General features: G+C 46.0%; 1 protein-coding gene across 5 annotated transcripts in view; it reads left to right on the top strand.

The window, feature by feature from the left end:
* The window catches only part of DENND1A (DENN domain containing 1A), a 1,150,393-nt gene that overhangs the window by 511,018 nt on the left and 625,858 nt on the right, over positions 1-13,517 (top strand). For all 5 annotated transcript variants that reach the window (XM_030207362.1, XM_030207365.1, XM_030207363.1 and 2 more), the window contains exon 10: positions 826-926. In XM_030207362.1, coding sequence (XP_030063222.1) covers positions 826-926 — 101 coding nt within the window. The remainder of the gene's footprint in view (positions 1-825; positions 927-13,517) is intronic.

Here is a 13,517-nt window from a genome sequence, read left to right as displayed (position 1 = left end):
GTCGGGTGGAGGGATGGCGGCGACTCCGGGGGGGGGGGGGGAACGGTAGCAGTGGCGACCTCGCGGGGAGGGAGGGGGAAGGAAGGAAAACCCCAATACCAGCCCGTTTTTACGGGCTCAACTGCTAGTCTATATATATATATATATATATATATATATATATATATATATATATATATATATATATATATATACACACACACACACATATATATATATATATAGGCGCTATGTTTTCCAAACACCTACTTTTTATGTATGTACATAGTATGACAACTTCATATATACCTGCTAGAGTGTGTGGAATGCTGTGCCATGTGCTCGTCACTTAGACAATTATTCCCATAGTGCTTTCTTCACAAGGACGCAGTTTGAAATCATGAATTTGAAATTCTGTTATGTCAGTGTTTTGATGTACTAAAATGAATATCTCATCTCTATTTAACATTACTGTATCAATACATTTTATCCTACTATTAATGCAGAATTTACTAGTGAAATACATTAACAAATTTGAATCATGGCTATTTGATCAAATCCTAAATGATTACAATTAAACACACCTGTCTTATGGCCTTTGTTGCTAAAATCATAAGTTCTTAAGGTATAGCATCAATGCTTAACAGGAGTGCATCTGGTGTACTTCAGTATCCATGATTCAGAGATGGAGATGCTTTCAATAGGGTATGGCTTTCCATGAGGATAAGGCAAGCCCATAACTCTTTGCATCATATAGATATCAACATTCAACATATTCTGCATCATGTATGCTAGAAATGTTTTTCTTTAAGCTCACATTTAATTTTGTTTTTATTTGTATTGCAGTTGACGGCTTGCATTCATGGATCTGCAGCCATGTTATACCCAATGTATTGGCAACACGTGTATATTCCTGTTCTCCCACCACATCTATTGGATTACTGCGGGTAAGCTAACACTTATCTATAAGTTCCACTTCAAAAGGCTCAATTTCCCATAGTAGCTGAATTGCTGCTGATACCATTTAAAAAGAAATGCTGCAAATTCAAAAATGAACCTTTAATAATGAGAAATTGTGTACAAATATGAACAAGGTCTTAAAGTCATTCGGCAATGGCTAGGGTATTGTGCACAGCTGAGGCTTTTTTCCATTATTCTTCTGTCTCAAAAAATTTGCTTAGGGTCTAAATATGTACTAATACATTGTGCTTATATATCACTCTTCCCAATATGCAAATAATTCTTACTTGATACATGAAAAATATTGCTTCTTTACAATAAACCTATTATTAATATACCAACTCATAGTCCCATGTATGTTCTCTACTTTCTTGTTGAATACTTTGTTGTACTGATTGCTGAATTTCTATTATGGTCCTGTATTACTGTTTATATGTTATTTTGAACAACAACACATCAGAAATAAGTTAAAATGTATTTTTTCTAGAATTAAGGGATGACGTTAATAACCTGGGTTATCATTAAGATATGTTATTTTATTCTAAATTAACTCCAGTTATTAGTAACTAGATTTCATTGAATAAAATGAGACCTGTGCTAAAATAGCATGAGTTAGTGGTAAAACAACATGTCTTAATGGGTAACCCACATTGATAACTATGCCCTTAAATCTTTATTCAAATTAATATCTGTCAGAAGCAAGAAATTTAGCTGATTTTACAGGTTAACAAATGTTGGTTGTATAAAGTTGGAATATATTTATTTATTAGGATTTATTTACCGCCTTTTTGAAGGAGTTCACTCAAGGCGGTGTACAGTAAGAATAGATCAAGCATGAGCAATAGACAATTACAGCAGTCAAAATATTCAAATAACGATATAAAGTATGGCATAGTAAACTACTTACAATGTCAACACAATATGTAATAGAACATTATAATTGATAGTGAAGGGTAAAGCAATGATGGAACATATAGATAGGTAAGAGAGTAAGAAGAGTTAAAAAGTAGGTGACTGATTTAGAGAAAGTTGCACATGAGATCAGAGAGATGGTTAAATTCTCAGCTAGGGTAGGAGTGGATAAACATGTCCTGCTGCAGTATGTGTAGCCCGAGTCACTCTTTGTGTGTGTGAGTAACATAGTAACATAGTAGATGACGGCAGAAAAAGACCTGCACGGTCCATCCAGTCTGCCCAACAAGATAACTCATATTTGCTGCTTTTTGTTTATACCATACTTTGATTTGTACCTGTGCTCTTCAGGGCACAGACCGTATAAGTCTGCCCCGCACTATCCCCGCCTCCCAACCACCAGCCCCACCTCCCAACCACCGGCTCTGGCACAGGCACAGACCGTATAAGTCTGCCCAGCACTATCCTCACCTCCCCACCACCAGCCCTGCCTCCCAACCACCGGCTCTGGTACAGACCGTACAAGTCTGTCCAGCACTATCCCCGCCTCCCAACCACCAGTCCCGCTTCCCACCACCGGCTCTGGTACAGACCGTATAAGTTTGCCCAGCCCTATCTCCGCCTCCCAACCACCAGCCCTGCCTCCCGATCTTGACTAAGCTCCTGAGGATCCATTCCTTCGGCAAAGGATTCCTTTATGCTTATCCCACGCATGTTTGAATTCCGTTACCGTTTTCATTTCCACCACCTCCCGCGGGAGGGCATTCCAAGCATCCACTACTCTCTCCGTGAAAAAATACTTCCTGACATTTTTCTTGAGTCTGCCCCCCTTCAATCTCATTTCATGTCCTCTCGTTCTACCACCTTCCCATCTCCGGAAAAGGTTCGTTTGCGGATTAATACCTTTCAAATATTTGAACATCTGTATCATATCACCCCTGTTTCTCCTTTCCTCCAGAGTATACATGTTTAGTTCAGCAAGTCTCTCCTCATATGTCTTGTAACGCAAATCCCATACCATTCTCGTAGCTTTTCTTTGCACCGCTTCAATTCTTTTTACATCCTTAACAAGATACGGCCTCCAAAACTGAACACAATACTCCAGGTGGGGCCTCACCAACGACTTATACAGGGTGTAAAGTGGATCCTCTTCCCTCAGCGGTTGCAGCTCTCCACAACCTGAAGAACACCTTCCAGTACTGCTCTTTTTTTTTCCTCAGAACAATGAAGCTTTTTATTGCCTAGGAGGGGCTTCCCTCCTTCACTCAGTTGTGGCACCAAAACACAAAACAAAGCACAGTTATCATTCACCTTTCTTAATCCGGTTAGTTTCCGAGTCCAGGCTTTCACAGCTGCTTCCTCGCCCTCCCTCCTGGGGAAGAGTAGCAGCAAATAAAAAAAATAAATAAAAAAATACCCTGTTCAGTGTAGCGGGGTTTTCCAAAACACAGTTCATTTTTAGCCAAGCTTTACCCCACTGCTCAGTTTAGCCAGGCTTTCAAAATACAGTTCAGTTCTAGCCAAGCTTTCCAAAACACAGCTCAATTGAGCCAGGCTTTCAAAAAAAACACAGTTCAGTTCTAGCCAAGCTTTGAAAATACAGTTCAGTTCTAGCCAAGCTTTCAAAACACAGTTCAGGTCTAGCCACACTTTCAACATACAGTTCAGTTCTAGCCAAGCTTTCCAAAACACAGCTCAATTTAGCCAGGCTTTCAAAAACACAGTTCAGTTCTAGCCAAGCTTTCCAAAACACAGCTCAATTGAGCCAGGCTTTCAAAAACACAGTTCAGTTTTAGCCAAGCTTTCAAAACACAGCTCAGTTTAGCCAGGCTTTCAAAACACAGTTCAGTCCTAGCCAAGCTTCAAAATACAGTTCAATTCTGCCAGGCTTTCAAAACACAGTTCAGGTCTAGCCAAGCTTTCAAAATACAGCTCAGTTTAGCTAGGCTTTCACAACACAGTTCAGGTCTAGCCAAGCTTTCAAAATACAGCTCAATTAGCCAGGCTTTCAAAAACACAGTGGCTCTGCGCGGGCTCAAAGCCTAGGGTCCCACCCTCTTGGTCAGTCATACTCCTACCTGACCTCCTCCCGCTTGACCCGGCTTGGCCCCGCTACTTCCTTGGCTTTCGCTGAGCCAGAGCTGAAAAGTCCATCGGCTCTTCCAGGGTGTTCTCCGGTTCAGTCAACTCCATAGGGCAAGGCTCACTCTCTGCCTCTCTCTCCTCAGGAGCCCAATCCATATTCTCTTCACCCCGCCCTTCTTCCAGCTGCTCACCCTTTCTTTCATTAAAGCTCTTTGATGGCTCTTCTTTCTCCATCCACCTGTTCCACCACCTCTTCCACCAGGTTGGAGAATCAGCCTTATTCCTTCCCCTGCGGCCCTCCTCTGGAGACTCCTGGGAATGCACATAGTTTCTCTTATCCCCGGTCTCCCTTGGGGCATGCTGGGAGTTGTAGTTCCTTATTTCTAGTTTTTTCTTGGGGAATGCTGCCTATAACGGGGGTATTCTGGCCTATCCCAGGGTTCCTTTGGGGCCTGTCCTACATACTCTTTACATACCCCCCCCCCCCTTAAATTTCTACCCCCGCATTCTTTTTCCTCCTCCTCCTCCACCCTGGACAGAGCATCAACATTTCCTAAACATCGCCCGGGACGATGCTCCACAGCATATTGGAAAGGCTGCAATGCTAAGTACCATCGCATTAGTCTCCCATTATTATTCTTCATTACATTCAACCATTTCAGGGGAGCATGGTCCGTTACCAACTTAAATTTTCTCCCTTCTAAATAAACACTACACTCCTGCACTGCCCATCGTATGGCTAAACACTCCTTTTCTATGGTGGAGTAATGTTCCTCATGAGGCAGGAGCTTCCGGCTTAAATAAAGCACCGGGTGTTCCGCCCCTTCATGCTCTTGGGACAGCACTGCGCCTAACCCCCTCCCTGAAGCATCTGTTTGAAGGATAAAGGGCTTTTCAAAATCAACTGCCTTCAGCACAGGTTCCTGGCACAGGGCCCTCTGCATCTGTTCAAATGCCCTCAACTCCTCCCCTCCCCACCTCAAGTGGTCCGGATTCTTCCCTCTCAGCATGTCAGTTAAGGGAGTGGCCATTGCGGAAAAATGAGGGATGAACCTGCGGTAATACCCTACCATCCCCAGGAATCTACGCAATTGTTTCTTGGTGTTTGGTCTGGGAAACTCTTGGATGCTTTTAACCTTATTCAATAAGGGCCGGACCTCTCCCCTTCCCACATTATACCCTAAATACTTCACCCTGTACTGCGCAAAATAACATTTTTTTGGGTTCAGGGTGAGACCTGCCTCCCTAAAAGCCTGCAGCACTGCCTCTACCTGGTTTAAATGGGTGTTCCAGTCTCCGCTATGTATTACCACATCATCCATATATGCGGCAGCATATGCCTGATGTGGTCGGAGAACCCTGTCCAGCAACCTCTGGCAACTTGCAGCAGCTGAATTAAGGCCAAAGGGCAATCTTTTGAACTGGTACAGGCCTATGGGTGTACTAAAGGCGGTCTTAGCTTGGGCCCCTGACATAAGGGGAATCTGCCAGTACCCTTTTGTCAAGTCCAGGGTGGTGAGATATTGTGCAGATCCTAGCCTGTCCACCAGCTCCTCAATATAGGGCATAGGATATGCATCTGCTTGCGAGATATTATTAAGCTGGCGGAAATCTATGCAGAATCTCCACTCCCCTTCGGGTTTTGGTACTAACACCACTGGGCTTGACCAGGGGCTATTTGACTCTTCGATCACCCCGAAGTCTAACATTTCCTGGACCTGTTTTATCACCTCCCTCCTTTTCATGGGGGACAGCCTATATGGCTTTTGCCGAACTACTTTACCCCTTTCCGTTATGATGTCATGCTCCACTAGGTGAGTATTTCCAGGGCAGGCCGTCAACACATCATCAAACCCTTTCAAGAGCCTTCCTATCTCTTTCTTTTGTACTTGGGTCAACCTGGGATTAACCCCTGGTTCACCGGGCTTGAAAATATCTCTTATTTGCGGTCCCAACTCTTCTCCCTTCTTTTCCTCTCCCCGGGTCTGAAAGCCTACCCTTGCTACCCAGGGTTTCATCAGGTTAACATGGAAGGTATGGACCCGCCCCTTTTCGTTCGCCACCTCATATGTAAGAGGCCCAAGTCTCCTCCTCACCACCCAGGGACCCTTCCACCTAGAGGCAAACTTATGAGGATCCTCCGAGATTAGGATAAGGACCCTATCTCCTATTACAAACTCCCTCTCACGAGTACCCTTATCATAATATTCCTTTTGACGATTTTGGCTCTGTTCAAGCATATCCTGGGAATATTCCTGTAACTTATCTAATCTGGTCCTCAGATCCTGTAGGTATTCGACCACTGACTGATCGGAGGTGTCCGGGGGTACCCAGTGTTCCTGTAAAATATCTAAAATGCCCCTGGGCTTCCGTCCAAACATCAATTCATAAGGCGCAACTCCTAATGAGTCTTGCACCTTCTCCCTGTAGGCATATAGCACGAATGGTAACAGTTGGTCCCAACCCGTCCTATCCTCGCCTAACGCTTTTTTTAACATACCCTTTGTTCTATTAAAACGTTCCACCATCCCATTAGTTTGAGGATGGTAGGCCGCTGTACGGATATGTTGTATCCCAAAAGCCTCCCACACTTGCCTTAAGGTACTTGACATAAAGTTGGACCCCCTGTCGGTCAAAACCTCTTGGGGGAATCCCACCTCACAAAAGATTTTTATCAGTTCCCTGGCAATGACCTTCGCTGATATGCTTCTCAAAGGAATGGCCCAGGGGTACCTAGTGGCCATATCCATAACCACTAAAACGTAGAGGAAGCCTCTCTGAGATTTTGTTACTGGGCCAATAATATCCATGGCTATTCTCCTCCCCGGTTGTTCCACTCTAGCAAGGGGTTTTAACGGTGCCCTAGGCGGTAGCCTGTCTGCCACCTTCTGACAGTTGGGGCAGGACTTGCAATACCTCTCCACCTCCCCATAAACTCCTGGCCAATAAAACCGGCCCAATATCTGAGTCAGGGTAGCTTGGGAGCCCTTATGCCCCCCCAAAGGGTGATCATGCGCGAGCCTTACTACTAGGGGACGGAAAGCTTGGGGGACTACTAGCTGTCTCCCCGCTTCAGAGTTCTCCCAATTGGGTACCCTGCGATATAGAATGTCCCCCTCTATCATGAACCCCGGGGCTTCCTGGCCCTCCCCCTGTCGGGCCCGTTCCCAGGCATATTCTAAAGTAGGGTCCGTGGCCTGCTCCCTATGAAACTGGGGAAACTGCTCGCTCAATTCTCTCGGGGCCACTGGCAGATAACTTTCTTTTCTTGCCTGCTCCAAGGCCTCCCGTCTGCCCCTCTGCTCCTTTTTTTTTCAAAGCTTTCCCCTTTCTCTCTTTTCCAGGCTCCCCTAAGACCTCCCCTTGAAAAGGAAAAATACCTCCTATTCCCTCTTCCTCAGCCTCAGGGTCTCGCCGAGCCTGAGAGCGGGTAGTGACCAACACTCTTTTTTCACTAATACACTCGGTAAAGGGGGGCCAGTCCCTTCCCAAAAGCATCTCCTGTGGCAGTCTGGGCAGAACGGCAACGGCTATCTCTATCTCCCCTGTGGGCCCCTTCACGTGAACCCTATGAAGGGTATAACGAGTACTGGCCCCATGTATACATTGAATAGCCACTGCTCCCTCATAGGTATCCTTATATCCTGTCCTCCTCTTTCTTATTTGTTCCCATAACCTCCTAGAGATCATGGACTGGTCTGCCCCGGAGTCTAACATGGCTACAATCGGTAAACCCTCAACCTCCACCTTAGCCGTATACCGAGGCCTAAACCCTTGGGCAACCTGCGAGGTCCATCCCTCTCGACCTGGGCAATCCCTCCTGAAGTGCCCCGCCTTCCCACACTTATAACAGAATTTTCCTTCATACGAGGGGGCCTTTTTTCCAGGGCTAGAGGGCACTACGGGCTTTTTACCACCCCTTCCGTAATCGGGGTTCCCCCCCTGGGGATCTGTCTTAAAGACGGAACTTTTGGAACCCCAGCCTCCCACAGGTCGGGGCTTACCCCCCTCCAGGTCGGGTTCTCCCCAATGTTGGGCTTCCAAATAACACTCCAACCCGGCTGTCACGGCCTCTACCGTCTTACAGCCCCTTTGGACCAATCCTGCCCTAATCTCCCTAGGAAGGCCCTGCAGGAACTGCTCCACTACTAATTCTTGAAGAATCTCTCCCGTGGTGTGGCGATCAGGTTCCAACCATTTTTTTACCAAGTCCATCAGTCTAGTGGCCACCGATTTAGGGGTTTCCCCCTTTTCCCATTTAGTGGACCGAAACTTACGCCTATAAGCCTGGGTACTCAGTCCATACCGGTCTTTAATGGCCTCTCTCAACCTCCCATAGTTGGCCGCCTCCCCAGGAGCCAAGTCTCTAAAGGCTCCTAGAGCCTCCCCAGATAATGAAGGCACTAACCGCATGGCCCACTGCTCTTGTGCCCACCCTGCGGCCACCGCCACCCTCTCGAAGGCGGTCAGGAAATCATCTACATTATCCTGCTCAGACAACTTTCCCCAAGTAAGTGAGTTCAGGGATAAAGGTCCTACCGCACCGCTTCCTCCTGGCCCCTGTCCAGTTACTCCGGCTCCACCGTCCCTGGGAGCCTCGATCCCTCGCTGAAAAAAGTCCTGGAGCATATTCAGCACCGGTTGTTGCTGCTCTCGTGCCGCCGTCAAGGAGTCTTCCACCATCTTCCCCGTCAGTTCTTGCTGTTTCTGGAACTGCATCGTCATCCAAGCGAAGATCTCCTTGGGGTCCATCCTTGCTCCGGAACAGCGACTCCTGGTGGAAAAAAAAACAGAGGACACCTCCAAGTGCGGTTTCACTACTTACGTTTCCCCTTTTACTAGGATCCCTTTATTTCCCCCAATCTAGGCCTCGCTTACCGGAACCCCAGATGGGTCTGCGCCTTTCTCAGCGTTGGCTCCTCCGTCGGGCTTTTCTGTCCTGCTGGTCTTGGCCTCCTCGAGCGACAGGTCCGCGAAGCGATCCCACTTCTGACACCAATTGTAAAGTGGATCATCTTCCCTCAGTGGTTGCAGCTCTCTACAACCTGAAGAACACCTTCCAGTACTGCTCTTTTTTTTTCCTCAGAACAATGAAGCTTTTTATTGCCTAGGAGGGGCTTCCCTCCTTCACTCAGTTGTGGCACCAAAACACAAAACAAAGCACAGTTATCATTCACCTTTCTCAATCCGGTTAGTTTCCCAGTCCAGGCTTTCACAGCTGCTTCCTCGCCCTCCCTTCTGGGGAAGAGTAGCAGCAAATAAAAAAAAAAAAGAAAAAAATACCCTGTTCAGTGTAGCGGGGTTTTCCAAAACACAGTTCATTTTTAGCCAAGCTTTACCCCACTGCTCAGTTTAGCCAGGCTTTCAAAATACAGTTCAGTTCTAGCCAAGCTTTCCAAAACACAGCTCAATTGAGCCAGGCTTTCAAAAAAAACACAGTTCAGTTCTAGCCAAGCTTTCAAAATACAGCTCAGTTTAGCCAGGCTTTCAAAACACAGTTCAGGTCTAGCCACGCTTTCAACATACAGTTCAGTTCTAGCCAAGCTTTCCAAAACACAGCTCAATTTAGCCAGGCTTTCAAAAACACAGTTCAGTTCTAGCCAAGCTTTCCAAAACACAGCTCAATTGAGCCAGGCTTTCAAAAACACAGTTCAGTTTTAGCCAAGCTTTCCAAAACACAGCTCAATTGAGCCAGGCTTTCAAAAACACAGTTCAGTTTTAGCCAAGCTTTCAAAACACAGCTCAGTTTAGCCAGGCTTTCAAAACACAGTTCAGTCCTAGCCAAGCTTCAAAATACAGTTCAATTCTGCCAGGCTTTCACAACACAGTTCAGGTCTAGCCAAGCTTTCAAAATACAGCTCAGTTTAGCTAGGCTTTCACAACACAGTTCAGGTCTAGCCAAGCTTTCAAAATACAGCTCAGTTAGCCAGGCTTTCAAAAACACAGTGGCTCTGCGCGGGCTCAAAGCCTAGGGTCCCACCCTCTTGGTCAGTCATACTCCTACCTGACCTCCTCCCGCTTGACCCGGCTTGGCCCCGCTACTTCCTTGGCTTTCGCTGAGCCAGAGCTGAAAAGTCCATCGGCTCTTCCAGGGTGTTCTCCGGTTCAGTCAACTCCATAGGGCAAGGCTCACTCTCTGCCTCTCTCTCCTCAGGAGCCCAATCCATATTCTCTTCACCCCGCCCTTCTTCCAGCTGCTCACCCTTTCTTTCATTAAAGCTCTTTGATGGCTCTTCTTTCTCCATCCACCTGTTCCACCACCTCTTCCACCAGGTTGGAGAATCAGCCTTATTCCTTCCCCTGCGGCCCTCCTCTGGAGACTCCTGGGAATGCACATAGTTTCTCTTATCCCCGGTCTCCCTTGGGGCATGCTGGGAGTTGTAGTTCCTTATTTCTAGTTTTTTCTTGGGGAATGCCTGCCTATAACGGGGGTATTCTGGCCTATCCCAGGGTTCCTTTGGGGCCTGTCCTACATACTCTTTACAAGGGGCATCAACACCCCCTTTCTTCTGCTGGTCACACCTCTCTTTATACAGCCTAACAACCTTCTAGCTACGGCCACCGCCTTGTCACACTGTTTCGTCGCCTTCAAATCCTCAGATACTATCACCCCAAGATCCCTCTCTCCATCCGTACCTATCAGACTCTCCCCGCCTAACACATACGTCTCCCGTGGATTTCTACTTCCTAAGTGCATCACTTTGCATTTCTTCGCATTGAATTTTAATTGCCAAACCTTAGACCATTCTTCTAGCTTCCGTAGGTCCTTTTTCATGTTTTCCACTCCCTCCGGGGTGTCCACTCTGTTACAGATCTTAGTATCATCCGCAAATAGGCAAACTTTACCTTCTAACCCTTCGGCAATGTCACTCACAAATATATTGAACAGAATCGGCCCCAGCACCGATCCTTGAGGCACTCCACTACTTACCTTTCGCTCCTCCGAGCGAATTCCATTCACCACCACCCTCTGGCGTCTGTCCGTCAACCAGTTCCTAATCCAGTTCACCACTTCGGGTCCTATCTTCAGCCCATCCAGTTTATTTAAGAGCCTCCTGTGGGGAACCGTGTCAAAAGCTTTGCTGAAATCTAAGTAGATTACGTCCATAGCTCGTCCCTGATTCAATTCTCCTGTCACCCAATCAAAGAACTCAATGAGGTTCGTTTGGCACGATTTCCCTTTGGTAAATCCATGTTGTCTCGGATCTTGCAACTTATTGGCTTCCAGGAAATTCATTATCCTTTCCTTCAGCATCGCTTCCATTACTTTTCCAATAACCGAAGTGAGGCTTACCGGCCTGTAGTTTCCAGCTTCTTCCCTATCACCACTTTTGTGAAGAGGGACCACATCCGCCGATCTCCAATCCCTCGGAACCTCTCCCGTCTCTAAGGATTTATTAAACAAAGACTAACACTTTAGTTACTTCTTCCATCAAATGCCTGGTTGAACAGCCAAGCTTTCACCTGCTTCCTGAAATAGAGATAGTCTTGTGTTAAGCGGAGCCTTTCAGGCAAGTGCATTCCAGATTGTGAGGTCTACTCTGGAGAAGGCTTGCTTACGGGTATCACATCGTGTAATGTCTTTTGGAGAGGGTGTGGTTAGTGATAGTCCTTGGGAGGACCTTAGTGATATGATAATCGTATCTTGTGATCAGGACAGTCTTGAACCTTATATTTGTAATCTATAGTTTCTGGGTGGAAGGAGGGTTACTCCAGATTTTCTGTTGTAATTCTGTAGAATACTGTCAACCAAAACAGCCACCAGTTCCTGAGACACATCCATGGATCTAAATGCTCCTTCAAAATTGTGCCAGTCGTCCTTAACCTCGAGGATATCCATGGAAAGATAATGCAAAAAACATCAATAAAAAGTTTGAATAGCTCTGATCTTCTTTAGATGGGTCTGAGGGTTACACAGGGAAGATGTAGGGAGTTCTTTGATTGATCTCTGTGAACATATAGCTTTTTGTGCACACTTTCTTCCAATTGAGAATCTCAAACCCCCTTGAAATAAAGGGGAGACTCCTCAAAGCGGATCTAATAGGCCAAGTGGGAATCACCCTCCCCATCTGAGTTGTCTGAGGAGGAGAGCTCATCATGTCGAATCCCTTGTGGACCTGTTCCTGAGATCACTTCCTTGTTGTGATGATCAACTAGAGGTTGAACAGGGTTTAAGCTGGGTAGATAGAAATCACTGCAGAGTTTAAAGTAGAAGATTACTATTCAAGTTCTGGGGCATCTCTGATAATAAGGGAAATTGAGAGTTCAGGTTCTGGTCTTTCATTGAAGTCTGTTTTTGATGAGAAGTGTAATGAGTTTTCATTTCTATTTTGGATGGATGGTTTATTTTCTACTGCTCCTTTTTAAGGAGTGGATAAACATGTCCTGCTGCTGTATGTGTGGCCCGAGTCACTCTTTGTGTGTGTGAGCGAGACTAACACTTTAGTTACTTCTTCCATTAAAGGCCTGGTTGAACAGCCAAGCTTTCATCTGCTTCCTGAAATAGAGATAGGCATGTGTTAAGCGGAGCCTTTCAGGCAAGTGCATTCCAGAGTTTGGGGTCTACTCCAGAGAAGGCTCGCTTGCGGGTATCACATCATGTAATGTCTTTTGGAGCAGGTGTAGTTAGTGATAGTCCTTGAGAGGACCTTAGTGTCCTTGGCGGTGTGTGGAGGATCATCCTATTCTTCAGGTACTCTGGGCCATTTACTTTCAGGGCCTTGAAGATCAGACATAGAATTTTAAATTTAGTCCTGTATTGTACTGGTAGCCAATGAAGTTTTTCCAAAAATGGTGTGGTGATGTCACGTCGCTTGCAATCTTCTATGAGTCTTGCTGATGCATTCTGAATCAACTTGAGCTGGTGCAGGCCCTTTGTAGTCATTGCATTGTATTGGTGCATGCCCATTGTATAGTGCATTGCAGTAATCCAGTCTTGATGTTATTATGGCATGCACAACTGGGATAAGATTTCCCTTCTCGATGTAAGGAGAGAGGCAGTGTAGCTGTCACAAATAGTAGAAGCAGCTCTTGAAGGTTGCTTGGATTTGGGGAGTCAGAGTAAGTGTTGAGTCTAACTGTATTCCGAGGTTCCTGATTTGTGATTTGAGGGAGATTTCATACTTCCCAAAAAGGATTTTGATGTCATGTATGTAGCCACTTATGTTAGGTACCCACAGAAGCTTGGTTTTACTTGGGTTTAGGCAAAGTTTGTTGTGTTTAGCCCATTCTTGAATTGATTTTAGACAGTTAATCAGTTTATTCGAGGCTGTGGGTAATTCAGGTTCTTTTTTTGGGAAGCTTGCCAGGTGCCCTTGGCCTGGATTGGCCGCTGTCATGGACAAGATGCTGGGCTCGATGGACCCTTGGTCTTTTCCCAGTATGGCATTACTTATGTACTTATGTTTTTTTTTTTTATTCATTTTATCATTACATTTATGTCAAATACCGTATTTTTCGGACTATAAGACGCACTTTTTTCCCCAAAAATTTGGGAGGAAAATGGGAGGTGCGTCTTATAGTCCGAAGGTAGATTTGGCTGGCTGGCTGGCTGGCTGGCTGGCTGGCAGGCCGCCCGCCCT

This window comes from Microcaecilia unicolor, chromosome 6, assembly GCF_901765095.1.
Source record: "Microcaecilia unicolor chromosome 6, aMicUni1.1, whole genome shotgun sequence".
Classification (NCBI taxonomy): Eukaryota; Metazoa; Chordata; class Amphibia; order Gymnophiona; family Siphonopidae; genus Microcaecilia; species Microcaecilia unicolor.
This window is presented reverse-complemented; position numbering and strand designations above follow the sequence as displayed.